General features: G+C 50.8%; 1 protein-coding gene and 1 long non-coding RNA gene across 4 annotated transcripts; one reads left to right on the top strand and one right to left on the bottom strand.

Annotated features, from left to right (window-relative positions):
- The first annotated feature begins 116 nt into the window (after positions 1-116).
- Positions 117-19,004, top strand: LOC136113319 (uncharacterized). 3 transcript variants are annotated; one of them, XR_010652985.2, is made up of 9 exons: positions 117-341; positions 1,163-1,293; positions 2,004-2,039; positions 2,635-2,754; positions 3,502-3,663; positions 7,228-7,326; positions 7,703-7,826; positions 15,687-16,282; positions 16,848-19,004. It is a non-coding gene; the product is annotated as an uncharacterized lncRNA (long non-coding RNA). The 3 variants fall into 3 exon arrangements; XR_011735935.1 differs by having other exon boundaries at positions 3,447-3,663; XR_011735936.1 differs by lacking the exon at positions 7,228-7,326 and having other exon boundaries at positions 3,447-3,663.
- On the bottom strand, positions 10,856-19,253 carry ACER1 (alkaline ceramidase 1). The gene is made up of 6 exons (XM_065858436.1): positions 19,161-19,253; positions 14,527-14,641; positions 14,041-14,179; positions 12,363-12,500; positions 11,799-11,936; positions 10,856-11,024 (listed from the first exon to the last, which is right to left on the bottom strand). Exons 1-6 carry the CDS (start codon positions 19,251-19,253, stop codon positions 10,856-10,858), a joined length of 792 nt encoding a protein of 263 aa, XP_065714508.1.
- Between the last annotated feature and the right edge of the window lie 8,503 nt (positions 19,254-27,756).

Here is a 27,756-nt window from a genome sequence, read left to right as displayed (position 1 = left end):
TCCCTCCCTCTCCGCAGTTTCTCTCATCTCCCGCTCTTCCCGCCCTTCCCGCCCGCCGGAGCCCGCGGGCAGCGCGGTGTTCGCGGCCAGGGGGAAACAATATCCCGCTCGCTTGCTCTGGAGCGGCGGGGATTTGCAATGCAAATGCAGCCGGGGATTCCTTCAGAGCAGCGCTGGTTATCACCGCGGGCTCAGCTGGGTGACGAGCCCGGAGGTCACTGTCGTGGCTGAGAAAGGAGCCGCTGGCGTTAAAACCCGCCCGCCCTGCAAAATATAATAAAACCCACCGCGGTTTTCTCAGCAGCGCTGCTGACTCCGAGCGTGGCATTTGCATCTGAAAAGTGGGTTTTGTTTACCTCGCCATCGAGCCCCGAGTGACAAGTTGTTGCGCTCGATTTTGTGAGCCTCAAATGAACGCGGGACCCGCCGTCGCGAGTGCCATTCCTGACTGTTTCTGAGTGTATTTTCTTTTAGACGGAAAGGCGGAATTTTTTTCGTCGCGCAGCTTCTTTGAAATACTTTGTTGATCTGTGTGAGGCAGCGGGAAAATGCGTGTTAGCCAATAACGATGTGTGTGTTGCTAACTGATGGCCACAGGCAAGGATTAATCGGTTCCCAAATCATTCTAAAGAGCCAGTTTACCTCATCAACCTGATAGAGGATATTAGTAGAGCAGAATGCTTAATCGCTTCAGTTAACAACAACAACAACAAAGAGCCCAGTTTGGATCCTTTTAAGTGCTGCAGTTTTCATTTTCCATGTTTCTGATGCAGTCCCGGGAGACATCTCGGACAGTCTCTTTTCTTCTCCGTTGAGATGGGGCCTCTTTCTCTGCGAGTTCTCATTGATACCTTTAATTGTGGACATTTTTCCCATGCACGTAACTCTTAGGTCTAAATCTTCTTATTTTCGAGCTCCCAATCCTCGCTCTTCACTCCCGGCCTCGTCGCAGCCCTTGGGCTCCACTTGTATTCTGTTGAATTTCCTCCTTGTGCAAGAGATATTGCGTTGACACACAGACCCTTTCCTGAAAAATTCTATTTCTACTAAAATATCATTAGAATTTGCTTTTAATTTTAATCCTCACCAATGACTGTTTTTCTGTACCTTTGTTTTTGCCCAACCTGGTGTTAGCAGGTGTTCTCATGCTTTCCCCATGCAGGACCTGGCCTGCCCTCCAGCTTCACACGGTAATTCCTTCTGCTGCTTTGGACACACGTGGATCCTCCAGCCTTCGGTTGCCCCATGGCCTGGTGTGGGATCCCAGCAAGAACTTTGACATTTCCAAGCCAGGTACTGAAAACCTCAACTCGGGCACCTTCCCCAGCACCTCAGGCGTGCAGCCCCGTATGTGGCCATTAAAATATACGGGAGATGCTGGGGTGCACATTGTTATATTGACACCTGCTCCAAGGCAGGAGCAGGGGCTCAGTGCTGAGACAAGTCATGCAAGTGGATTGATTTAAAATATGCTGCGGTAGCTCCTTATATTCAACTGCAAAAAAAAGGAGAGAAATTCCTGGAACCAGCCTTTCCTCCACTAGTAGCTCCCAGGTCTGAATGCTTTCCAGTCCAAGGACTGATCAAGCTTCCCCCCGATTTTCTTTTCAAGCTCCCCAAAAAGAAGAAAAAGAATCACAGCCAAGGGTAGAAAATTTGCCAGGCTCGACAAGAGCGCGTTGTGTCCCAGGCACCTCCAAACCTCTGGACTTGTGGGGCCACCTCAAGCTAACGAGCTGTGAGCTGAGGCCTTGGTGCCCAAGGCAGCCGCGGGCTGAGCTCCTGGTTCTTTATATCTACTCCGGCAACTTCTGGGTTCTGCAATAAGCGCCTGCAAATCCAATTAGCGTCTTTCTTCGTGGCACTGTGCGCTGGCAGAGCGCTGCCGTGCTGCTGCCATCTACAGCAGGGCCAGTGCCAATGGATAAGAAACAGAGCTGATTTGCATATTCAAATATGCACCACAGCTCTCCCTAATTGTTCTCGGGGCTTTTTCTTTCCAGAGTCTTGCTTCGAAGATCCTTGTCTTGGACTGAAAGGTGGGTGTTTAATCTGGCTTGGCCCATGGTGGGGGATTGCGCCAAGGGTTGGTTCTGTCCCCTGGGAGTTGTGGATGGTGGAAAATAAAGTGGAAAAAACACTGCAGCAAAAGTACCTTCCTGTAGGTTTAGCACCGCTCCTGGGGGTGGCTGGTACATACACTGCAAGGGCCTATCTTCAATTTATGTGTGTCCATCTGGATGTTTGCTAATTGTCCCTCCTATCACCAGAGAAACAAGTTCGTTTCACTGTTTGTCATCATTCTTTATTATTTTCTCATTACTTATTTAGTTGCATCTTCCCTTTTTCCACTCTGAACCGAAGACCCCAAGTTCTGTAGTCAGTCTGGGCTTTGAGGGGCTTGGACACCAGTCAGCCAACAAACACCTAAAGAGTTGGGCAGCCCAGAAGAAGAAAGATCTTGTGATTAACCCTTGGACTTACAGATTAAGACACAAATCTTGCATTTGAGCGGAGTTTCTCTGAGAAAATTTATGCCTCCACTTTGTGTCCATCTGCAACACGACTGAGCAGGCAGAGCCCTAAGTTCTCCCCTGGATGTGTGTAAGTCACCTCACTGCCTTCTCTTTGCAGCTGCAAAATGATTCTGGTGATCGTCACCTCTTGTGAAGCTCGTCCGATGAGCCGAACACTTTGTGGCAGCTCCCAGATGGACACACCTGCCGTGGAACCAAAGAACTGACGATATTTCGGGTAATAAGAGGCTTACTATGGCTTACCAACTTACTATGGCTTTACCAACAAATGTCATGTCCTTACATACAACCTTGGAAAACATCCTGAACAGAGAGAGGCTGTGAGTGAGCAGGAGCGAGTTAGTTCCACAGCGATGCTTGTTCTGGTGTAACAAGGCTTCTGGTTTGCTAATCACCCTGGGGATCCCTGCAGGGAAGCAAGTTCCTTCAAATCAGCAGTTAATCCTCGCAATATTTGTTCTTCTAAAAATGATTTTGCTTCGCCTGTTGTCTGCCTTCCCCTCCTTCTCCAGTTCGCACTACACGCTACAGTATTCACAGCACATATTTAACGCCAGGGTAGTGTAGCAAAAGTCCAGATTGCTAATAGCCAAGAACTCTGATTGCCAAAAAGATACTCCTAGCAACTACTAGCTGCATCTGGGAAAAATTACAGACAGCTTGGAAATTCTTTAGTTCCTTCATTAATGAAGGACTTAGTATAAAAAAAACCCCACACTGTAATACAGTTTAGCTTAACTAAGTTCTTTTGTGCCTGAGAAAAATCTAAATTATAGCATACTATAGCTACTGAAAAAATGCAAAAGGCTTTTAACGTACAATAACCCTCCAAACCAGAAGGAAGAGGGAAAAATTTCTTAGTAAGCGGGAACACAATAAGAATTTATTTTATTCTTTCTCTGTATTTAGTGCTGGTGAAAAGAGCCAGATGAATAGTCACCAAAATACGTCATGTCCCTCGCAGATGCAGCACGGGCAGCACAAGCGTCCTCAAACTGCCCCGCCAACGTGCTTCAATTCTGAATGAGAAGGCCCAGCTTTCCGGGTGGGAAAGGATTCTGCCTCTATTCAGCTCCCGACCCCGCCACTCGAAGCTCTTAATGAGGGGGCCTCATTAACACCAAAGGTGAGCGTGGCATTATAACGTAGCTACTGCTTGAATTGACACCTACCAATTCATTTCGCCTGGTTATTGAGCAGCCGGCGGGTGACGATACCTTTCCCTTGTACTTTACAGAGAGAGGTCGCATTTGGCCAAGTGATGTAACGCTGGGTGTTGTGCCAAACCCGTCAGCCGGCGGGACGTGCCACAAAGGGCATTTCACAGCCTGGGATTGTCCGGCGCTCAATATGAGCTGCTGGCAGAAGTGCCAAGGGCTGCAGAAGATGGACCCAGGCACCTTACGCGCCCGTTGGAGCAAACACAATTGCACTACAATAGGAGGGGATGAGATTCACTGCTGAAATTTGGGTCTGCTTTGCAGGGGGCTTATTTAGGTTGATGTCCAAGTCATTGAAAGGTGTGTGGTCAGAGAGAGGTGACTGACACCCTAGATGGGATAACCTTTAGGCCACTCAAAAATACCAGATGGGGGAAAAAATAACTTGAAAAATAGGACATGAGAGGAGGAGATCAATAGGGGGGTCTGACCAGCACCAAAAAGCCTGTTCTGAATTGTTTTCAGGGCTGAAAAGAGTCAGAACAGGGAGTAGGAATTACTATCCCAAACAAATACACCATGACAGAGCCTCTCCCAAGGCATTCCCAGTGCCTGGAGGTTCCAATGGCTCTAATATTGCAGCCTGGTGACCGCACGCTCACGCCTGCCGTGTTTCTGACCATCCTGAGCTCTGACTCACGTTGTGTGACACCTTTTCCTCTTGGTGTTTCTGCGATTTCCAACCCCAGTAAAGTCAGCTTGGTGGTTTTCAGAGCATCAGCAGGTTACCCAGTCTGGGGGTTTGATCCTCTCTATACTCAGAGCAGATTGTGAGACATCCCAGCGCTGGCAGGGCAGTTTTTCAGAGCCCAAAATTCTCACATTAGTATAATTATCTGATTTTTGTGGATACTGGGTCAGCTGCGCTCATGACAAATTCCAACAAAACAGCTTAGAATTATATGAAATGAGCTTTCACCTGTCTACACAGCAACTGGAGGAGGGTTGCCACATATGTAAATGTATGCAAACCACCTCTAATCTCAGTAGCTCAGGTACGATAGTGGCTCAGATAATCCCCCACGCTGCAGCACGGGCTACGCAAACTTGCCTTCGACTCTGGGAATTTGGCTGGCCCTGCTGTGCTGAAATCTGTCCCACTGAAACTGAATCGTTATCACTGATACCGCTACCTGTGAAACAATAACGCACCTGATCGATTGCGGCAAAGTCACCTCTCAGCAGCGCGGCGTGTCCCAAACACCTTGGAGCTTGGTTTTGTTGCATAAAGGCCCCACCAGAGCAGTTTCGAGGGAGTCAGGTTGGAATATAAAGTGACATAAACATATGACAAATACCGTTTTGACCAACGCAGGGAGAGCTGAGAATTGTCTCTGCAGCTGCGCTGTGCAGACAGAGCTGGAACAAATTCTTTCCCTTTGTTACTCAAGCATCAAAATAAGGCCTGTAATACATGCTCATGAGTGAATCCATTACACGTGCATTTTATATGCCATCAATATTTTAGATAGATGAAGAATACAATCAATTTGGACACATTTCATGCAATTTTGAAATGCATTATGTAAACGCTGCAGATGCAGACCATTTTCTTCCGTTGCCTGTGCATTTTTATATGCTATGAAATCTATTTTAAATAAATGCGTGAAATGTGTCATGAAACATCTGAGATATGTGGCAAACATATTACTGTGCCGTATGGGCAGTGTGGAAGGTCGCTCACGAACAGCTTGAAAACAGCAATCATTTGCATATGGATATATAGCTGCTTATGTGATGATACCATCCAAGGGGAATAAGGGGGATAATCCCGGGTCCATGCAGGTCACTGGTGACATCGGTACTGTCGGACTTGTGATAAGTAAAGTTATGCAAAGAAATACAAATTGCTCAAGTGTTTGGTGCCTGGAAATTTTCCTGCCTTCCTTCTAACAGAGCAATTCAGAGAGTTTTGTGGAAAGCAAGGCACGGAAAGCAGGAGAGCGAAATCATGTTTTTAGCGACCTTTTGCTCGCTGCTATTTTGGTCATTAAATGTCCCCCTTGTTCAAGCACAGTTCTGCTGTACTGGGTGTTACCGATCAGATTCTGTTCACTTCCAAACATCCGCTTTGAACCAGACTGGCTCTCTGGGCTGAATGGTACCTGTAGGGTCAGACCCTGTCTTTATATGTATGTCTTTCTGTAAGGATCACAAACGCTATTCAATGAATAAATCTTTAAGCCCAATAGGATGATTCATGATGAAGAACAAATTCAACTTGTTGCCATTTTCACTCTGTTTCACAGATTTGGGGTTGATTTGACTTGGCAGTGCTCTCGTGGCAATATTAAGATAGTAAACAGCAAAATCTCACATACATTAATTTTTACATTTTCACATTACAGTTCTTCATTGATTAATTTTTCAATTGGTCCCAGAAAGCACTTAGAGAAATATTTCAGTTTGCTCTTTATTGGCATTACATGGCACTATTTCTGGCTCCAGCCCAGCAAAATATATTCTTAAGTGTAAGCAAGTGCCATTGATATCAATGGAATTATTCATATTCTTAAAATTAAACATATGCTTAAGCGTTTTAGTGAACGGAGACAGCTGGTCTCTTATGGAAGGCCTAACTAAATAAATGCAGCATTGGTTGCAGATTGTGAATTTTACAACCCAATGTACAACTGAATGTTGCTTTTGGTGAACACTTCAGCGTTTGAGATAAATCTTTGCCTTTTTGTTGAATATTTGTGACAGTGAGCTCAAGTGTACCGTTTCAGAACAAACCGATACAGTTTTACGTTTCAACACGCTTATAAAAACCATGTGCTTCAGTGAGCTCATGAATCGGGACCCAAGTGACTGAATGCTCATAGAAAGTGAATATAAAAAAGTGGAGAACGACCCTAATTGAAACCATGTTTCGCTGTAATGTGAAGGCACAGAAAAAGGAATCCTTCCATTTTAGGTATTTTGATAGCAGCCATTACCGGAGAATTGAAGTTATTCGAACCACTTTGTCAGACAAATGGGAGCTGCTCATTTTTCCTCTGAAAGCAGCAGTGAGAACGTCTTGCTACGTGGAAGCAAATCAAGGGGGTTTATAGAAACAGCTGAAGAAATTGTTTGATCTTTTGCTCGAAAATCATTTTTGCTCGCCTGGTTTATTTGACCAGGTAACAGTTGCGCTGCTCCTTCTGGAGCAGTGACTTTAACCCGTATCTGCTCTGTGATCGCGGGTCCAAACCAGCTCCCATTGTATGTGTGGCCACCGCACGAGCTCATACAGAAACACACAGGCAGGGGACCCCGACTGCTGCAACCAGGGACAGAATATTCACCAAAATATGACTTCCAGCTAATCAGGACCTGGTACCTTTCACCTGTCCAGAACAGCTGTCGATATCTGGAAAATCCTGGCATTTATGTCTCTACGGCTAATTTTGTCTTGTATGAAAACTGGATAGCAAGGATGTAGGTAAAACAGTGAAAATACAAAAATGAAACATCTTTCCTTGCAGTTGTGATGTGGGTGTAACAGAATTGCCAGCGCCTGAGTCGGAAATCCCATGTTAAACCTCAAAAGTAGCACTTGGAGTTGAAAAGACAAGACTTTAGAGGTAATAATTCTTGGAGCTTATATCTTTCCTTCCTGGGTTCCCTTTGCTTTCACAGTTTCAAACTTCTGACCGCAGACCTAGGAAATTACAACTAAAGAAAAAATCAAAGCTGAATCAATGTTGTTTTAACATGACTCCAGCAGAGGGTTCTTTAAATCAATCGTAAAGATTACCAGGCTGGCAATAAAATCCCAGGACCTACTGACATCCATTCCATGCTTCAAAACTCTTATCTTCCTTTCTCTTTGAGACAATTAACAAACAAAGATCTCTTGCAAAAGGCATAAGAGACACTCCAGTGAAGCAATTGCTTCTCCTGGCATTGGTAAGAGAAGAGACTGGGTTATTATTAATTACTTTTGCATTATTTATGCAGGTCTATGAATGTGGAATGTCCTTTATGGATAAATCACTCTGCCTTGAGAAGTTTTCCAGTCTGCGAGCCAAATTCTGCAGTGTAAATTTATAACAGCAGGAGGCAACTGGGTGCAGCAGAACAGGTAAGTGCTAATCCTCCATGCTGCAGGACCCGGTGCGTTATCAACATCATTATTTCATTTCTGTTGCAATTGCACCAAATAGATGCCATTGTTTCACAACCTCCTGAATCTGGCACCAGTTGAAAGCAGCAGCCTCTATACCCTTCCTCATTCCTGCTCCTTCTCTTGCCTCTTTTCTTGTGGTTTCGGCAGCCACATGGCGAACCAAACTGGGGAAACCATCCAGGTTAGGGCTCATCTGGCAAAAATAAGGAAAAGTTTAATTTTGACCAGTCCTGACTCAGATCCCCACCCGTGGTTCTGCAGCTCTCCCTGCCCTGCCTGTGACACCCGCAGAGATGCTCGCATGGCCAAGGGTCCTGCTGCAGGACCTTCCATCAGAGCTCCCCATGGCCTGGGGGGGTGAGAAGGGGCCACTGTTGCCTTTTGCCCTCTAAGGGCTCCCAGCTGTACCCTGGTCGCTGCAGGACCGCTTTCAGCTCAAGGCATAAATGCCCCGACTCGTCCCTTTGAGAGCACCCTTCATTTTGTGGGGTGTTTGCCAGCGCTGCAGCGCGGACTGTGCCCCACAGGCTGGATCCAGGCTGGATCCAGAGCATCCCAGCAGCTCAGGGACCTTTTGGAGATGTGACCCCAGCCTCAGATAACCCTGGGGATGCCCAGACTGCAGTCACACGCCGGTGTCACGGCTGCTTTGCTTTCTCATGCGACAACCCTGCTTGGAGCAGGAGGCCCTGCCTCCAGTGCTGCAGTCCTTTTAGAGCTGCTTTGTGGGTTTCTTTTCTTTTCTCTTTTTTTTTTTCCTCAGGTTCCCAGGGCTGGGGATTCAGCTTCTGGCTTCATCCAGAAATCCCTGAGGGTTTCAGAACCCCACGAGGCCTCTCAATGTCTTGATCTGCTTGAATAGGCATTTTTAACACGGCCCCGGCTGTCATCGCAGCCTGTTACAGTCACTCAACTGCAGCAACATTGTTCTTCAGGCAGCAGTGCCTGGGACACCTCCCTTATTACCATTCTGCACAGGGGATTTTGCCACTGGGTTTCTCCACCGACCACCACACCAGCTCGGTGGCCAGAGGCGACCAGTTCACCCTCCTGGCCCACACTGCAGCCTCCATCCCTGCATCTCAGCACCTCCGACCCGGGGCTGCTCGCGCCTGTCCATCCTCACCCGTCCTGTCGGAGGCGAAGGTGACCCCGTTTTCCTGTGCCAGGCTCCCTGGCAACGCAGCTTTTCTTTGTGAGCGGCCTCCTCCACCCCCTGACGGGGAGAGGGGCTGTGAAAGCCCCGCTTGCACTTTTGAACTTGCTGCCGGCGCGTTCAGTGACTGCGCGGGGCAGCGCCGGCCGAGGGGCCGAGCCCAGCGGGGACCCGGTGCAATTGCCCAGAAGTTATTAATAGGCTGTAGAAGAATGTGATGGGCTGGGGAAGGGGTGAGGCGGGGGGGGAGAGTGAGAGAGAGTGGAACGGGGAGAGTCAATGAAAGGGAGATGGGGTGGTGTGGGGAGAGGCGGGAGTGATGGCATGCAGAGAGACAAAGAGGCGAACAGAGGAGACGACAGGCCCTGGCAAGGGGAGATGAGGGCATGCAAAGGCTGGGGCTCCAAGTCCACCTTGTCCTGCACCTTATGCAGTAGCCTCATCGGTGGCCGTGCTGGTGGAGAGGTGTCTGACCCCGGTGCTGGGGGATGGAGAGGGCAGGGGAACAGGCCTAGGGGCTTCAATCCTTGTGCAAGGCGTAGCTTCCCCGAGATGAAATATTGCTCGGGGTTCATGAGCCACATTTGCCATCTAGTGGCTCTAGGGACCATTGCAGAGGGACCCACGGGACAACAGCGTTCACGGCACCGGCGCTGCATAACAGGATGCCCAGCACCTTCTGCCTCGGGTGCTGAGCCCAGAGTTCTGTTCTGCTTTACTCACAGGGACCCAAAAAGCTCGTGGTCCGTGGGTGATGTTACCTTGTCCTGGCCAACCTCAGCCACTCTACCACCCTTTTGGTCCTTTTCAGAGTCCCCACTGGCTGGGAGAGGACCCAGACCCATGCCATGGTTCACTTTGTCACCATAATGCAGCAAGACTCGGGGAAAAGAAGTGTGTCCTGTCACCGTGAGAGCAAATCCTTCACTGTGACGCCGGGGAAGGTGTTGCTTTGTACCCATGGCACGGCAGTGGTCTTTCTCTGAGGCTCTACATCTTCTCTTTGCTCTTGCAAATGAACCAATGTGTTTATTTAATGTATTGGCTCCTTACTTCACTCTCTGCCACCAGTCAGCCCTTTGGGCAAGCAGAGGAGTCTCCAAATGACCATGGGGGACTGTCAGAGCTGGGGAGGAACAAGAGGCACTGGGAGATGAAGAAGGGGTAGAGCACCCCAGGATCTGGGCCAGCAGAACCTCTTTTGGGCTGTCACTCAGGAGAATTTCTCTTTAGAAACAGCTCTTTATGGTCAAAGGGAGCTTTGGCCACCCTGTGTGTGGGAATGACTGGGAGATAACAGGGGATGTGATGTGATCGGGGGAAAAAAAGGGGCTCAGTGCAAATCAGTGTCCATAGCTTTAATGCACAGCTCTCCTGAGCAAGACCACATACATCAATAAATAAAATTAATAATAATAATAATTAGAGCACCCCCAACAAACCCAGCTGTCACCAGTTTGGCTTCTGTGTTCTCCACTGTGCCCTTGTCAGCAAGGGATGCTGCCGCTTGGCCGATGCACAAGACACAGAAGAAACACCGTCACACCTTCTCAGTGAGGATCTGCTGGAGGATCTTCAGTTCTCTGGACACCAGCCTGGGCAGAGTCTTCCAAGGCAGCTGTGGGCTTCCACGCTTCTTCATGCCCGGCGTCACGAGGCCTCGGCTGCTCCCTACCCATCCGATAGCCACATTGCCTTTGTCTGAGGAGCAGCGCGCAGCTGAGGTCTTCCCCGTGCAGATGTTGTGCACCCCGTGCCCAAGGGATACCCAAGGGATACCCAAGGGATACCTGAGGGATACCCGCGGGATACCAGAGGGCACCCGGCTCTAGCACTGCTTGAGGGGTTCCTCCAGGGCGATGTATGGCACCACGACAGGCCATGAGTCGCTGGGCCAGTATCCCAGCTTGGGCTTGAACGGCGGCATCTCGTTCCTGACGTCAAAGTAGATGACCAGTGGGAAGCAGTACAGGAGGGATATGGCTATCAGCACATGCCTGGCGAGGAAACCAAAAAAAATGTATTGGACAAGGGTGATTCCACCTAGTCCTCCTGCAGCTGGCATTACCACCGCAAGGCTTGAGCCGGGGTTGCGGCAATGACAGACAAAGTCCCGGTCCCAAAATACATGAGGGTTGCAGGGTCCTGCTCATGGGGAACTCCTAGAAGAGCTCTGTGAGCTCGGGGGTCAGTTCCTTGGGTGGAGGAGAAGGGGTGACATAGGGGACTTAAACCCAAAGCACGCATTCCACCTTGCCTGGCCTGGCCCAGCAGCACTGGGTGTTTGTCCCAGTCATCCCAGTGGTTTGTGAGGATGAACCTGAGAGCGTGCGCTGTGTGCAGCACTTACAGCCGCACTTGACCAGGCACCGGAATGACTTTCCCAAGCAAATCACTGTCTTTCACTTTGGCTGTTAAAATAACTCAAAGAACATCGCACTTCACGCAGCTTCCTGAAAGCAAAAGCAGCCCTTGGAAAGCACGTCGCTTACCTGGAGGGACTTTTGGAACAATTTAACTTGCAAAACACCGTTTGGCTGGTGCAGAGGAGGTCAGGGATAACAAGCAGCGATTAGGACTAAATCCTTGGGCTGGAACCAGCGTGAGGAGCAGCATCGATAGCAACAGAGAAAAGGGAGAGAGGGCTGGGCAGAGATGCAGTTGCTCCCTGCTCGAATATCACATCCCTGCTGTCATCTCTCCTTCACTGTAGCTCTTTAGCTCCTGAAATGTTTGGGCTGGGGTACCTGCCTTCACGCTGGAGCCCTTACCAGAAGCTGTGGAGGTAGGGGAAGCCGATGGCCTGCCAGAGCCCGCAGAGCCACCGGTCACTGATCCAGCTGCTGATGGCCAGCACCCACCACAACACCATGACCGCAGCCATGCGGTGAACCCTCTTGTCATTGCACCTGGAAGACACAGCAAGAGAGAGGAAATGGAGGATTGCGTTGCAAGGAAAGGGGGTTTTAAAGAGGGCTGGTTCCTGTCTGCAAATGCAAACGCAACAGGGCAAAACCCAGGGAGTTTCTTCTGGAGAGTATTCATCAGAGCTGGAGAAGCATGGCTCTGGAGAAGGGGCTTTTTGACTTTCTGTGGATGAGGATGATGCCAGGAGATACCAAGGCTCTTCTGACTTTCTCCCCAGATACCAGTGTGTTCTCCCAACCCCACACTGGTTCCCAAATCTCCCCCAATTCATTGCAAAGCTGATAGTCCAACATGTGGCTGATGAAGACTTGGGCTCAGTTCACCGTTGTGCAGCATCACGGCCATGTGTGATCCTACCAGGAGCATGCAATGGACCCGCAGATAACCCCCCTCAGCTCCCTCCTTACTTTTTGAGCTCCCGCCACATCAGGTACAGCAGGTGGAAGGCGATGCAGTTGAGTGCATAGGCGTTGACAGCAGGTTTGACAAAGGACATCAAAGTGCTGACCACGGTGGTGATACCAGTCAACCAGAAGAAATGCTTCCTAAAGGGAGACGGGAGTGAGTGTCAGTGCCCCCAAGGTGCAAAGTATGGAAGGATGATGTATGGAAGGGTTCTCAGCCTGGAGAAGGCTCCAGGGAGACCTTATAGCAGCCTTCCAGGGCCTTAAGGGGACCTGCAAGAGAGCTGGAGAGGGACTTTTTACAAGAGCATATAATGATAGGACAAGGGGTAATGGCTTTAAATTGAAAGAGGAGAGATTTAATTTAGATATGAGGAAGAAATTGTTGTCCCTGAGGGTGGTGAGAGCCTGGCCCAGGTTGGCCAGAGAGGTGGTGGATGAACCATCCCTGGAGACATCCCAGGTCAGGCTGGATGGGGCTCTGAGCAACCTGGTCTAGTGGAAGGTGTCCCTGCCCAGGGCAGGGGGGTAGAACTAAATGTCTTTAAAGATCCTTTCCAACACAAACTGTTCTATGATGATTCTGTGCTAAGGATGGGAGAAGTCCTGCTCATTGCCTGGGAGAGGAAACCCTTCTCCAGCAACTCCAGTCTGTTTAGAATAATATAATCATAGAGTCATTTTGGTTGGAAGAGACCCTAAAGATCAGAGTCCAACTGAATTTGCACATGGCCAACCTCAGCCTCTGCAGTTAGTCCTGCCAGGAAGGCTGAGGTACCTGTTTAGATCTGTCCTTTGCCAAAATCCCCCCTGTTAGTCCATGCCAGCACAGGGAACACAGCTGGAGAGGTAACTCGTGCAGTTTCACGGTGCTGCCACGGGTGAGCATTGGGAAGCAGAAGCATCGGGAGCTCTGCAGAGGGAAGGGCTGCAGAGCAGGAGTCTCCCCAGCGGGGCAAACATGGAGATTTGGGCTGAGTGAACAACAATGGGGCTCAGCAGCGCCTTTCACATGCAAATCCCTTCCCAAGCCCCTTCCCTCTCCCCAGCCACCTCTCCCAGTGAACTCCTGGTGACCCCAGCATGGGAAGCGCAGACTGGGAGCAAAGCTTTGCAAGGCCTCTGGCTGGGCTGGCTCAGAGGGCAAACCGGCCATGGTGGGACCATCCTTGGAGCAAAACCTTGCTGGGTTCCATCTCATGCAGCCTCCCCATCCACTCTGCTGAGCTCCTCCAGCACAGCCGCCCTCCTACAAACCACCTTAGAAATGCGGGGTGTTAACTCGGACCAGCTTGTCCTGCAGGAAACCCAATTGGCCTTCAGTGAAAGCTCTCTGTGGATGGCAGGAGAAGCTGTAGCAGTTTGTCAGCATGGGTAATTGAATAGCAATGCTCGGGAACATTTAATTTCCTAATTAATTTTGGTGTTTTCCATGCAAAGTTCCCTCTGAGCATCTCAAAGACAAGCAGCTCCAGTCGACAGGAGCCCAGCACAGCTCTTTCCCTTCACCGCTGCCTGGTGGAGAGTCCAGTCCCAAAACAAACTGCAATAAATGCTGTGCTGACCCCTTGCAGGGGAGCTGGCTGGGGACTTGGGGAGGGATCTGTGGGTCACACGCACCAATGTCATTGTCCCCATCCTCCCCTCATAGCCTGCAACCCAGTGTCCCTCAGGGTCATACCTGCTCTTGATGCACCTGGGGAAGTAAGTTTTTGGTAACCAAAAGGAATAGGCCACAGCCAGTGTCCAGAGGATGGAGAGCTCGTCCAAGAGTTGTCCCACATAGCTCAGGGTCATGTGGAAGTACACAGAGAAGAGACCTGCAAGGAGCAAGGACAACTCGTGTCAGCAAAGCTCCGTCTTCGTGCAAGCCCGTCTGGCCTGGGAAGCTCCTGAGGGCAGGACACACCGTTCCTGAAGGGCAGGACAAGGACCATGGTGCTCATGGAGGCCTGAGCAAGTCAGTCGCCCAGCACCACGGGGTTTCCTGGGCCGGACGCTGTGCATCCACAGCCAGCATGGACTGCGGGCTGCACACAGACCTGGGTGTTGGATCTCTCACCCCAACCCGCCCCCGGGCACCAAGAACCAGCCTCCAAAGGCATCATGAGTGAGCAGCTGGGTACTCTGGCAACCTGTCTGGTCTTCTTGCAGCCTTGGCACCCACCTACGCAGAGGAGGAGGCCAGAGATGATGTACAAGGGCACGGGGCGGTGCTGACGGTACTGCCGGTTCAGGTAGAGCAGGAGAGGAGAAAGGACGAAGAAGCCCACATTGCTGATCTGAAAAACAAGAGGCACGTTCAGCTTATTGCATGATCCCGTCCTACCATGTGCTCTCAGTGTCTCCACGTGCGAAGAGGACACCGGTCCCTAGTGGAAAACATCGCGTGGAGGCAGGCGTTGCTCTTGGCACAGGACAGAGGCATTTCTCAAGATGCCAGGCTGGAACTGGGCCCCTTTTGGGTGATGGGTTAGTGTCAGCTGCCCGGTGTCTTCAAGCAAGCTTCCAAACCCCTTCTGCTTGCAGTTGTTTCCCTCTCCTGTCAACCCAGACCTGCCAAAAATCTCCCTGGATGGCTTCTGCTCTTTTTGGCCAGCAGTCGGCTGGACTGGATGGAAAACCATCGTTACCGGGGAGCGGGTGCGGTGGGAGCAGCAGGACAAGCAGGACGTGGGTGGGTGGGAAGGGGCAGGATGGAGGTGACGTGCTGCAGTGTCAGGTGTGAAGCCACGTGGCCCCGAGCGGGGAGGTATTTCTGGACACCGGTAATTACGTGAAGTCACAAACCTCCTGTAAGCACACCTAGTGATTTAGTTCTGCCCCCATTTCCAGCTCTGCGGAATTGCTGTGTGGACAGACTCCCGTGTGTCAGGGGAGGAGCGGGCGGCGCTGGGGCTCAGCCTGTTGCTGCTGCCTGGCTGGTTGCTGGTGCTTTTGGGGAACAGAAGATGCTGATGGGCAAAATGTGGGAGCTGGAGAGGATCAGCAAGTGCCTGAAGCCTGGACCTGTCTGCTGGATCAGGCCCACTCCACCCTGTGGCTATGCAGGAATGAAGCTTGAAATAGTCCTTAACCCTCTATAGGTTCTTACCAGGCTTTTTCACCTGGTTTTCCAAGCTCAGTAAAGGGATATATTGGAGAAACACAGCCTCCACCATGAAAAATCTTTCTTGCTCATGAGAGGTTGTGTCTGTGGCACCGTGTTTTACCTGCCAGACAGGGCTCTGGAACAGCAGGGCAGAGCCATCAGCTAAAATGTCATTTGGCAAGTCACCAGGGTGACTTTTATCTCACCTTGACACTCCTTTTCCTTTCATCTTCCAGGTGAAGATGCTGCCCCAGAGCCCCAGCCTGGAATCTGACCCCACAGCAGGGGTCTCACCCCTCACACACCAGGAAAACTGCAAGATCAACGCTCGGCTTGTGACAGCCCCTGGGATTTAACTTTATGGTAACAGGGCTGCAAATCATGGCGATGTTGTCATATATGTGAAACACACCCTCTCATATTCCAGAGGGAAACATAATTCACGCCTAATGTAAAGTCTCTATGCCCTTTAATACCTGGAGATTAATCTTGCATTTCACTAAGGCTTTCATGGAACGAGTTGATGCTCCAATTAACAGTAATTCTCAGGCCAAGTGTATTGGTTTTCTATAGATGCTTAGAGCCAAATCCAGGCCTGTTCCCACTCCGGCTCTGAAAAGAGAAGCGCTGGTCCCGCTTGCACACTTGAGGTCAAACCATTTGGAAATGATCGAGAAACCAAACCCTGTGTTAAAGTAGCAACTGCGTTGTGAACATTTCTTTTCCTGTGAAATGGTTAAAGAAGCTTTTGGAAGACAAGCAGGGATAGCACCAAGAGAGAGAACGCTTGCAGAAAAGACAGCAGCATGCAAGTGCCAGCACGCACATCACGGTGAGGAAACGCGGGGCTCAGAGGTTGCTGAATCCCTACTGCAGTGGGCATTGCAACAATACCATTAATTACATGACAGCACTGTTATCGCTTCATTAATTCAGCATGAGATGTGCAAGATCAGATAGCAGAGGGGAGGGATAATCAGGGGAACTGTGCCAATAGAGTCGAAAAAATAAACTGACTCCTTGCAGAACAACCAAACTCTCAGCTTAGGGGAGAAATGCTACAAAACCATGTCTGTGGGGGGCACGGCGTCGGATCCAAGCCCTGATTTGTGGGTGCCGTCTTATCTCTTCCCTTTAGGATGGGGTAAGCTCTGTCTCAAATGTGGTTAGGAGGGTTTTGTACCCAGTGCTCCCATTAGGAAGTGGGTTGTCACGGAAAGGGCTGTCGGGCATCGGAACAGGCTGCCCAGGACAGCAGTGGAGTCACCATCCCTGGAGGAGTTTAAAAGGCATTTAGACGAGGTTCTCAGGGACATGGGGCAGTGCCAGAGTTACGTTATGGTTGAACTCGGTGATCCTGAGGGTCTCTTCCAACCAAAATCATTCTATGATTCTAGGTCGCAGATATGGATCGGGGCGGGAGATGCTGGTTTGCAGAGCTCGCGAGCGCAGCAGCGCAGCAAGAGCAGCCAAGGCATGTGCTCATCTTTACTCCAGGCAGGCGCTTTCTGCAGTGAAAGGAGATTTGTGCAAGACTCGCTGGAGCGCATTCACTCACTGAAAAGCCTGTGAAGCAGCTTTAGCTGACAGAGGAGCCCACAGGGCTGAGGACAGGAGCAAACGCCTCCCAGGCTCTGCAGACCTGTAGAGCAAGTTCCGAACAGCCTGACTTGCGCAGCAGAGGACGAGGCTGCGTGTCCCAACACCGCGATGTCGCACCAGCGCTTTGGGGTAGGAAACGGCTGTTTGTCTGGTGTTTGCAGAGTTCTGCGCGAGGAGCTGCCGGGCTCCTGCACGGGATTTCAGAGCAGGCGAGAGCGATGCTGAGCCCAACGCACTCTGAAAGTGTTTCTCTGGGCTTATCTAGGTAACTTGCACCTGCAGTCGAGCTTATCTCCACCAATCGATGGAGCGTTTGTGGTGTCAGAGCTCCTGCTGCTTTGCCAGAGAGGCTGCTGAGGATTCAGGTGTCGTTACCATCATTCTGGATCAGTCATTTCAGGAAAGAAATGGGGGGAGAAAGAAGTTCCTGGCCGACGGCCCTCGTGTAGCACAACGCTGTTCTCCTACGAGCAGCCAGAAGACAATACATTTCTGGGTCACTGAGTCACTATAAATAGTCAGCGCTTAGTTGCTAAACCGCAACCAATCACTAGCCACGGTGTATTATTAGGTACTTAAAAATGCTGTTTACATTCTTCGCTCATACCCTTGGTGCTTATTCCTAATAAAAAGCATCCAACCCAAGCAGACCTGAGAGAGAGCGCGGCTGGCACAGAGCAAAGCTCAGCAGCACAAAACTGCCCTGCTCGAGCAGTGCTGGGAAGAAGGCGTTGAAGAGGATGCTCCATTGGGAAGCCCTGCTGATTTAGTGGTGCAGGAGCCTTGGGCAAGGAGCTGGCTGGATCCCCAGCTAGACCAAAACTCTGGCAAATCCACACTGAAGTCAATATTGATATAATTATTTCAAGGCGAGTTTATCTCCCAGAATGAATTCTGATTTAAAGCACCACTTTCAGACTTGCGTGGAAATCAGCCCCTCTCCGGTGCTGCCAGTGACGCTCAAAACACCAGAGCTCCATTTGAAATGCTGATGTGAGTCGGAGTGGTTTGTGCAGCTCCTTGCTGGTTCTGCAGCTTGGAGCTCACCTGCAAACAGGCAACAGCACAACCCATCCAGCTGATGCCAGAGGGAAGCAGGATTTGCTCTGGACTGGCAGATCTTCATTTAATTGTCTCAAAAAGAAGTGACTATACACAGCCCAAACTTCCCTCCTCTGGGCAATTAGAGCTGCAGGACTCAGGTGAGGGGAATTATCATTATTATAGGCAATTTATTAAATGCAGGAAATGCTTTAAAAAAAAGAGGAAGAGGCATTTCCATGAGAACAAGAACTTCTAGTGTTCAACAGTAATTGCTAAAAGTTGTAAACAAGAGCTTTGGAAGGTTGTAAAGCCTCACACCCCTGCCAGCCTGTAATTGCACCAAGGTGGAAGGACGTTCTTGCAACGACTGGTTACCCTGTTTCCCTGAAAATAAGCCCTACTTACAGTTCATTAAAAAAGTCTATTTAAATAGTGTCCAGGCAGCTATACATGTAAAAAAAGTAATCAATTTTTGGAGCGAAAATAAGACCCTGTCTTATTTTTGGGGAAGCAGCGTAGGTACCGAGTCCCCCACAGACAGACGTGGGGCTCTGTCCATGGGCCTGGCGCGGGATGGATCGCGCAGGATCACAGGAGGTGAAACTTTCCCCTGCCTCGAGTTCCGGATTCCCAGCCTACCCGCCACGGTTCACGCAAGCGCTGCCTCTCGCTTTGCCGCTCCTGTACGTTCGGCTGGAATACACGAGCCCTGTGCGAGACTTACCCCAGTTGGCAGGAGAGCGGCAGGACTGGTAGAACAGGATCGCGCGAATCTGGGCTAAGGATCACTGCCAGGGCTCTCTCGCTGGGAACTCAGCCCCACATGTGCCACAGGGACCCCTGACCCCAGCTCGTTTTATGAGTCTGTTATAAGCAATAAAAGTCTCATGGTGTACCTGAAGCTCAGAAAAGGTTCCCCGCACCAGCGCCCGCCAACACCACGCAGTTCAAAGGAGCGAGCAGGAGGAGGGAGAACAAGGTTGTTGTGTTGCGTCTCGTCTACCCAAAGCGGCTCGGGGAGCCCTTTCTGCGCCCGCCTGCCCTCGGGATGCGCCCACACTCACAGTGTTGTAGTACTCAGCGATGATCGCTGAGTGCTCGAAGTTGCCTTCGCACCAGTCGATTTCGGCGCTCTGGTAGGAAAATATGTTCGGCATCGTTGGGCCACCTTTGCAAAAGGGAGAGGAGTGGGTTAGTTTTGCAAAAGGGAAGGGAAAGGGGAGACGTGCGCTCTGCCTGAGCCTTGCACACACATGTTGCACCTCCAGCACAGCATCCTTACCCTGCTACGAGAGTCTCATCCTCTTCCCGGTATATATCATATTGCAGAATATTCCTTTCCGTCTCTCCAAATCACCCTAGGAAATGTTATTGAACTCAAGCCTGGGAATAGTCACCACAGCCCCATCCACGGCATTAACGTCTCTGATCAGGGATCGTTGCTGCCATCCAGTGCGTCCCCATTCCAGCCCCGTCCTTGTCACCCTGTCTTCTCCCTTCTCTTCGCTTTATGACTCAGATCGTTCTGCCAAGAAGACTTCCCTGTACTGTGTAGGCTGTGAACTACCTTTTGGGAGTGGACAACTCTGCCGGGTTTATTGCTCATTGGCTCGGTTCTCCTTAGTCCTTTCTCAGCATCTTCCTGAGGGCTGGAGCTGGGCTTATGCAAACTCAGCCTGGAGCCCAGCACAGAGCCTGGCTATTACCTGAGTGCCGGGGTGCAGGGCAGAGGCGCTGGGAGGTGGTGGTGATTGCATGTTGCGTGTGCTCCCGTGCAAGCTCCGTCCTGCTCTCCAGTGAAAGGCATCAAGTGGACTCTCCACTGCCAGGTCCCCCCGTTTACAGGTGGGATTCTAGACAAAAATCTAATCTAATCTCATTTGAAAAAATAAATCTTCTGATCAGATTTCCTATTTGACACATTTTGTTAGAGCTCCTTGAGTCTCTGGAGCTAATTCAGAAGCTGACAGATGGATGCCCACCTTAGGGGTGTTTGGAAGCACCATTCAAACCCTGATGGCTACATGTTTGGTGCACAAGAGCCACAGAAATTCCCTGGAGCTGAGCAGTTACATCCCTGGATGCTTCTCTAGCTCTGCAGAATGAACAGGTATCGGAGTGACACTGAACACTTCAGCAGCATCTCTGAGCTCCCAAAGCACTGACGGAAGACAGAGCTTTGAGAATCCTTTCAGCTTAGAGTCTAGTGCAGGGAAGGGAAGTTTATCTTAAAACCACTCATCAATTTATCTTGTGCTTGTGGAGAAACAATCAAGTCCCTGTTTACACTGGCCTCAGCTGAGCAACCCCATCGAGTTCAGTGGTTATTGGAGGTGTGCAGTGATGTGAAGCCACCACAGCTTCCACTGCTTCTCTTCCCAAGAAGTTCAAAGGGAGAAAACACAGGAGTGTAGCACTAATACCAACAAGCTCTTCTACAACCTCCTCCAACCAGATAAACTCACTTGTGGATAAACCTCCACCGTTCTTTTACAATGGCAGGTTAATGATGCCCTCCCTTTAATCCAGGCTGGCTGGTTCCCCAAAGCAGATGAGATCACAGCTACAGAAGCAAACCAAAAGAGATGGGCAGGCAGATTGGTTTGGGATCTGCTATTTGTGATCTTGGGCGTCCATGTGCCCATTCACTCCGCAGTGATTCTCTCCTGATCCCCGCTGCTCTGCATTGCACTTTTACAGCAACGCAAGTGGTTGTGTAAGGTAAAAAAAGAATTATGCCCAAGATAGACTCATAGAATAATTTTAGTTGGAAAAGACCTTTAAGGTCAATGAGTCCAACTGTTAACCCAACTCTTGCACTAACCCATGTCCCTAAGAACCTCGTCTAAATGCTTTTTAAACCCCTTCAGGGATGGTGACTCCATCATTGCCCTGTTCCAATGCCTGACAACTCTTTCTGTAGATGGTAAATCCCATCTCCGGGCTGAGCAGACATCAGCCAAGGTGTGGCGAAGGGATGGAGGAGACACGAGACAGAAGAAGAAAAAGGGATCAGAAAAACCGAAGCCGCAACCAGGGTGCTCTCCTCCCATTCCATCCCAGCCTGGCTTACCTGGGTTTCCTTGAGCCGGACCAGCAGGGCTTGAGGCGTCGGGAGCTCCAAGGTTTCTAGCAAAGCCGGAGCAGTAACCTGCCCGGCCGCTCTAGCTCTGCAGGAGTGCCCACGGTGTGAGCTCACCCGGAGCAGCCGCCAGGAACAACCCTGGCTCCGTCTCTAGGGAAAGCGTTGGGATGAGCCCAGAGCCATGCACACCCCCTGGGCAAACCTCCCCAGTCCCCCCGAGGAAACATCTTGGCTGGAGGGTTTATATGTGTGCACCCAAATGGGCAGGGGCAGGGAGGGAGGGCAGAGGAGCGTGAGCTGGAAAGGTTGGAATTGCGGGTGGAAATGCCGTCTGAAATCATCCGTGGCGCCCCAAGGCGGGTTCCCTGCGCAGGCGCACACACCCCAATCCTAACCCTGTTTTTCCCAGGGCAGGGACTGATCCATACAACCTCCCTCGCAGAGCTGGCTGAAAAACCCAATACAACTGTTTTTACCAAATATCGCACAGCAAGCTGATGCTGCCTTGTTTTCAGGGGTTAAACTTGAGCCGCTTCTCAACTTTTCCCCAACTACTGTTTTATTATAAAAAGTAATTTCATTATCAAATCACACTTCTTCTAGCTAGTTTACTTCATTATTTAGTTAAAGAATTGGCTAAATAGGACACTTCAGGGTGGCAACTTTGCAAGCAGGAGCATACCTAGGAGACCTGAGCCCTTCCTGAAGACACCAGGGCTTATAAAAGCTTCCCAAATCCACACATATTTTGAAATAAGAGGGTAATTAACCACTGAAGCAGCTTTTATTACAACATGGTTGAGCCTCCGTTACATGCAACTAAGTCAGGGCTGGATTTCTTTCTCGGACAGATGATACAACTTGAAGCAGAAGATCAGAGGCGATCCCCGGAGACGGCTGTACTGGGGTGTCTGTATTGAGGAAATTTGGGGTGAATTTGCTTCTTATTCACTTATAACTCCTGAATTCACATGCTGAAAGGAGGTACCCAGTTCCCCAGGCGAATCTCAGTGAGAAGCAAGTGGTGACTCGTCCACCCCAGCACGAAGGTGACGTGCAGTGTCAGCGGGGAAGGTGGCAGAGGTGGATTTGAAGATAAGATGGATCACTGCCCAGACACAATGCCTGGTGTGTATGAACATCTTTGAAAAGAGTGATTTTTCCCACCCCAAAACCTCTGGCATCCTCAGCATGAGCAAAGCACCCAAACATCACTGTTATATCCTGTGCCACGCAGCAAATAAATAACTGGAGAGGATGTCATGAATCCGCATCTTCCCTGATTCATCAGTTAGCAGCATTCAGGTCATAAAGAGAGGCTGATTGCCGTGTGAGTCCTGCTTCCCAGCTCCTCCTGATGGTACATCCTCCTGCCTGGAGTCACAGAGCCTGGGATGCTGAGGATGCTGATGTGGGAGCGGGCTGGGAGATGCAGGTACCCAGGGAGCACAGGGGCGAAGCTTTCTCATGTAAGAGTTGCGGGGACATTCCCCTAATCCTCCCTGTATTTGAAACTTCTTTCTCTCAAAGCTTCACCCAAAGTCCTCACCTCCTTGCTAAGCCTTGCTGCCTCCTCCCCACCTCTCTCCTAGCAGGTGACACCTCGGCTTGCTCTGATGTGTCACTTCCACACCAGGAAAACCTCACAGATGAGGTTTGCTCCTCATCCTGTCCCTTTAGCTGTTCCCTTCCCGTTCCTTAGGACTGATGCTGTCTCGTAAGACCCCAGGAAATATCCCAGGCTTTGCAATATGGGATGTGCTGTAATCTGGAGAGCTTCATCCCAGTTCCTCTTCCTCTCCATCATCCCTTGGGAGTTTTGCACCGAGGGAGCTGAGAGCAAGGACTGGAAGGGACGGGGGCTTTCCCGGGAGTGTTTTGGAATGTGTGTACTCACACGCCATGGTGGGACACACTGCGCCACCAAAACAGGGCTGTGGGGGCTCTGCTGGGTAAATTTGAGATAATCCAGTTGCTGAACTTGAGGCTGGTCCTGCCTGCCTTGTCCTGTGGCACCTCAGACGGAGATTTCCACCCCAACTGCTGCTGAGAGGGGATGTTTGTTTTCCAAAAGCCCCTCTGGGGAAGCCGTGGCTCAGAGACACGTGTGTTTGTTTATTGTCCGGGCTGGTGCGGGGCCGTGACCGCGGCCGAGGGGCGGCCACAAGCAGCCGCGAGGTGGGCGTGCTGGCATCCCGCATTGCTGGCATCCCGCATTGCTGGCATCCCGCATCCCCACGGGCTCGGGGCGTGAGTCAGAGCCCTGGACTGGCAGGGCACCAAATGACTCCGCTCCATCCTGACAGCGAGTGGACGAGTCGGGAAGGGAACCCAGGCGTTCTGGCTCCCGTGGCATCACTCTGCCCTTGCCCAGGAGAGCCCTGAACAGCCTGGGCAGGCTGCGTCCTGCTGACAGCTCTTTTGCTTTTGGTACATGACTTCAGCTCCAGGACTGCAATTTCATGCTTCCAGGTATAAAAACACAGGTAGATGACCTGGGAGCCTTGCTAATGCTGAACAGTTAGACAATCCCTGTCATTCGTGGCTCCACGGGGCAGGAATCGCGTCCTCTGCTTGGCTTGGAAGCTGTTTAGCAAACCGCGGTCTGGAAGAAATAATAACAGCAGCGGGAGACGGGCTAAATTTACACAGCCAAATGAAAACATTCATCTTCATTGCTGCTGTATAGCCTTCTGGGAGCGATGTACCCGTTCCTATCCACATCTGCAGAGCTGTAAATATCTGTGTCTCTTCACCAGGTGGGGTAGGGGCTGCAGGCAACCAAAAGCAGCAGCAGCGGCAGCAAGGGCAGCCTGCATCCCACACAAGGTGCAGCTTTAAAGTGCCAAATGTCTGAAGCACCTGCTCTTTACAACATCGTGACCATGGTACTTGTGCAAGGCTGGCTCCACAGGAGCGGAGCACAAACCTTGTCAGGCCCCGGGGGGTTTGCTCTCAGGGTCCAAGAGAAATTCCCCATCTATCCATCACCATTGAGCAATCACCCAGGCACTTGATTATCTTTGCTCCAGGCAGGATGCCATACCAATAGTCTTTGCCAATCTGACCACCCTGTGCTTGTTTTGAAATATAGATGGGTTTAAAACAAATGTCTTAATTGCTAATAGGGACAGCAATCACAGTGATAATTAAGGGAAGTTCTCTCGGCGCTGTCATGTGTCACACGTGCTCCTCACTGCGGTTGTGCGTGCACAGCAGACTTGGGCTTATGCAACTCAGTGGGAGCTGCTGGGTGTGCAGGGGCTGAGCAGAAACTTTTCTCACCTTTCTTTGTAGATGAAAATATAAACTATCTAAACCAGGAGAGAGCAAAACCCCCTTATCCTTGGCAAGGCTCCCTCACTTAGTGTGGCTCACAGACCCAGCGAGGGCTGCCTGCGATCCCCAAAGGTTTCAAATTCAGCAGAGACAGAGCAGGGAGGCGCCTCGTGCTGAATTTTGCCCCGCAACCTTTCTTGCAGGAATCTTGACTTGAAGAGATGTGAAAATGGAAGGAGACAAGGAGAAATGTTCTTCTTTTCGCTCAGACTGAGTGCGCAGCTTTCCGCCGCAGCCGGCAGAGCCTTGGCAGCGCTTGGCGCCCGGGTGGACGTGTTTATCTAACCCCGCAATCCTTTCCCAGAGCGGGACGAAGCTTTGGCAGGAGGAGTCGGTGACGGTTTGTGCGAGGTCTGCCAGAGATTTAACACCAGAGTCCTGGGAAACAGAGGATTCTCCATCCAGGGCTGAGTACTCAAGATGGGGAGACCCCACGGCCCCTCTCAACTCTGCTCCCCCTGGGCACAAAAGGAGCTGCTGTCTCTGTTTTGGGAAGGGTGAAGCTTGAAGTACAGAGCAAAGCCTGGGGAATTAATGCGCTCGTTAAAACTCTGCAGACGCCTGAGAAGGCAAACCACAAGTTTACCTCTGACCCTGTCATGTGTGGTGTTGGTCTGTTGGAAGGAGTATGAAAAGGAAGGTAAGCAGGAAATAATCCTGCCCCATGTTCTGGTGGTCAGTGATTTAATACTTCCTTAGCTGGAGGTCCTGGACCATCATGTTCCACCAGTCAGAACAGACCAATCTCAAGCTTTTAAAGGTTATTTTTTTAGGTCATATCCTGTGGCAATGAGGTTCAGTTTAATGAGGTCCTGGGTGAAAAAGTACCTCCTTTAGGCTATGTGCTGCCTGATGGGTACACTCCAGCCGGGTCGCTTCTGGAGTGGGAAATCACGTGTATTTGTTTCCTGTCCTCAAGGCCCCTTTACTGCACCTCCCTGTAATGTCCCCATCCCACCCCAGTCCTTCCCAGTGCCTTGTCTGGTTTCCCATTTATTCTATGAGATCCCCACACAACAGAGAGCATCCTTTGTGATTTAAACTCTGATGACAAGCAACGCTTGTGTCCTCCCGTGAGCTATCGAGCAGCTTCTGTCTGCCTTCCCAGGCGCTATCTGAGCACAATCAAACACATGCACGTCAAGACCACCCTCCTGCAGACCCTGTTCCATCCCTCCCCATGCCGGCCCTCGCCAGCACAGACATTTCCTTTATTCATTTAATAATTCCCTGTTCCTTGACTATGTTGTTCACTTGTTAAAATTTCCAGCTCTCACTGAGAACACAGAGGGTCTAAAAACCATTTCTAAATAATAAAACCAACTATCCCCGAGGGTTAAAGCATCTGCAGGCAACACGCTAAATAAATGAAGAAGTAACTCAGGCCCAAAATAACCCCAGGTTGGTGCAATTCGCTTCACTCGCTGCTTGTGTGGTGGCTGAGTTTGTCTCCGAAATAGCTCTGAGGTGTAAAATCAGCCCGATCCAGCCATCCTGTCCCATCTCTGAGGGCACATGTGGTGTGCAAGGGGACGATGCAGCACCGTCATGCAGCCGTGGCATGTGATGCTGGAGCGTGTGCCGCCTGGCACGGCACGGCATGGCACAGCATGGCACGGCATGGTACAGCACAGCACGGCATGGCACAGCACAGCACAACATGGCACAGGGAGGCTGCTGGGCTCTCCTGTGCCCCGATGCTGGCACGGGGCTGTTTCCCAAGCTCAGTTGCACCCTGTTTCTGCCCACACCCAGGGAAGGCAAGAAGGTTGCACAATGGAGGAGGAGGAGGAGGAGGCTGCTCTGGGAACCCAGGCTCCAGGCTAGGTCCTTGCTTATCTCCCCAGCACTCCCCTGAGACTGGGAAACTGGGGTGGGAACTGGGGGAGGGAACCATCCCACCTGCGGGACTATTTCTCAAAGAGCAGAGTTGCCCAAATCCTGTTTACGTGTCCTCAATGCCCAGCGCACAGTGAGCGGAGTACAGCATTCCCCCATCGGGCTCTGGTGTGATGAAGGTGATGAAGATGAACTCCAGTTCATCCGAGGATGCTCTTATTGTGATGTTACTCCTGTCAGCAACCAGAACACGAGCACGAACTTTGCAAATCAGGGGCAAGTGCAGCTCTGACCGAGCATCAGTGTGACAACAAACTGAGACACCCTGATTTTTTCTACCTGTTCACAGAAACTCTCCAGACAACACAAACAGGTGGAGGGGCAGGATTTTGAAGCCTGGAAGCAGGAATTTTTGCAGCATCAGAGCTGGGGGGTAGCGAGGTGTGTAACCTGGGTTGGAGAAGGGAAAGACATCAGGGTTCACCCAATGCTGCACAAAAATGGCACAAGCTGATTGAGACCTGAGGCAGGTGGAATGTAATCTAGACAGGAAAATGGTTCAGAGACAGGACACGGTCTTGGCGATTTTCTGAAAGATGAGTTGGGTATTGTTTTAACTGCAGGTTTTTGAGATATGAAGCAAAGAGCGGTGGCATTTGAGAATCCTACACATAGGCTTTGCGCCTGTTTGCTCACATGTCTCGTAAATCCTTCTGGATTGAAGTGTTTTGGAGGGTGAAATGTGTTTTGTGGGGTTGCGTGGGTGTGTCCATCCCAGCAGACACAGCAACACCTAACCTGAAGGTGAACCCCAAGGGAAGCTGGTGGCATCCAAACATTTTGGGCACCTGCGTCTTACCCAAAAATACAACCTGGCTGTTGCATCTTGGGCTGCATGGAAAGGAGCATGGGCAGCAGGTTTGGGGGGGATTCTGCCCCGCTCTGGTGAGACCCCCTACAGCGCTGGTCCAGCTTGGGGTCCTCAGCACAGGACACACATGGAGCTGCTGGAGAGGGGTCAGAGGAACCCCAGAAATGACCCGATGCTGGAACAGCTCTGCTGGGAGGACAGGCTGAGAGAGTTGGGGTGTTCAGCTGGAGAAGAGAAGCTCCAGGGAGACTTTAGTGTGGACTTTCTGGACTTAAAAGGGACCCATAAGAAAGGTGGGGACAGACTTTTGAGCAGGGCTTGTTGCGATAGGACAAGGGGTGATGGTTTTAAACTGAAGGAGGGAGATTCAGGCTGGACATGAGGAAGGAATTGTTGGCCCTGAGGGTGGTGAGAGCCTGGCCCAGGTTGGGCAGAGAGGTGGTGGATGAACCATCCCTGGAGACATCCCAGGCCAGGCTGGACGGGGCTCTGAGCACCCTGAGCTGGTGAAGATGTCCCTGTCATG

This window comes from Patagioenas fasciata, chromosome 27 (genome assembly GCF_037038585.1).
Source record: "Patagioenas fasciata isolate bPatFas1 chromosome 27, bPatFas1.hap1, whole genome shotgun sequence".
Taxonomy (NCBI): domain Eukaryota; kingdom Metazoa; phylum Chordata; class Aves; order Columbiformes; family Columbidae; genus Patagioenas; species Patagioenas fasciata.
The sequence above is the reverse complement of the archived record's forward strand: the minus strand, read 5'-3'. Positions and strand labels throughout refer to the sequence as shown.

Excerpts from the sequence above, each read along its gene's own strand:
- ACER1 (XM_065858436.1), bottom strand. The coding sequence starts at position 19,253 with ATGCCGAACATATTTTCCTACCAGAGCGCCGAAATCGACTGGTGCGAA. Across the intron at positions 14,642-19,160 it reads TCGCTGAGTACTACAACACT|ATCAGCAATGTGGGCTTCTT; the intron begins GTGAGTGTGGGC and ends CTTGTTTTTCAG. Across the intron at positions 12,501-14,040 it reads CCCAGGTGCATCAAGAGCAG|GAAGCATTTCTTCTGGTTGA; the intron begins GTATGACCCTGA and ends GTCTCCCTTTAG.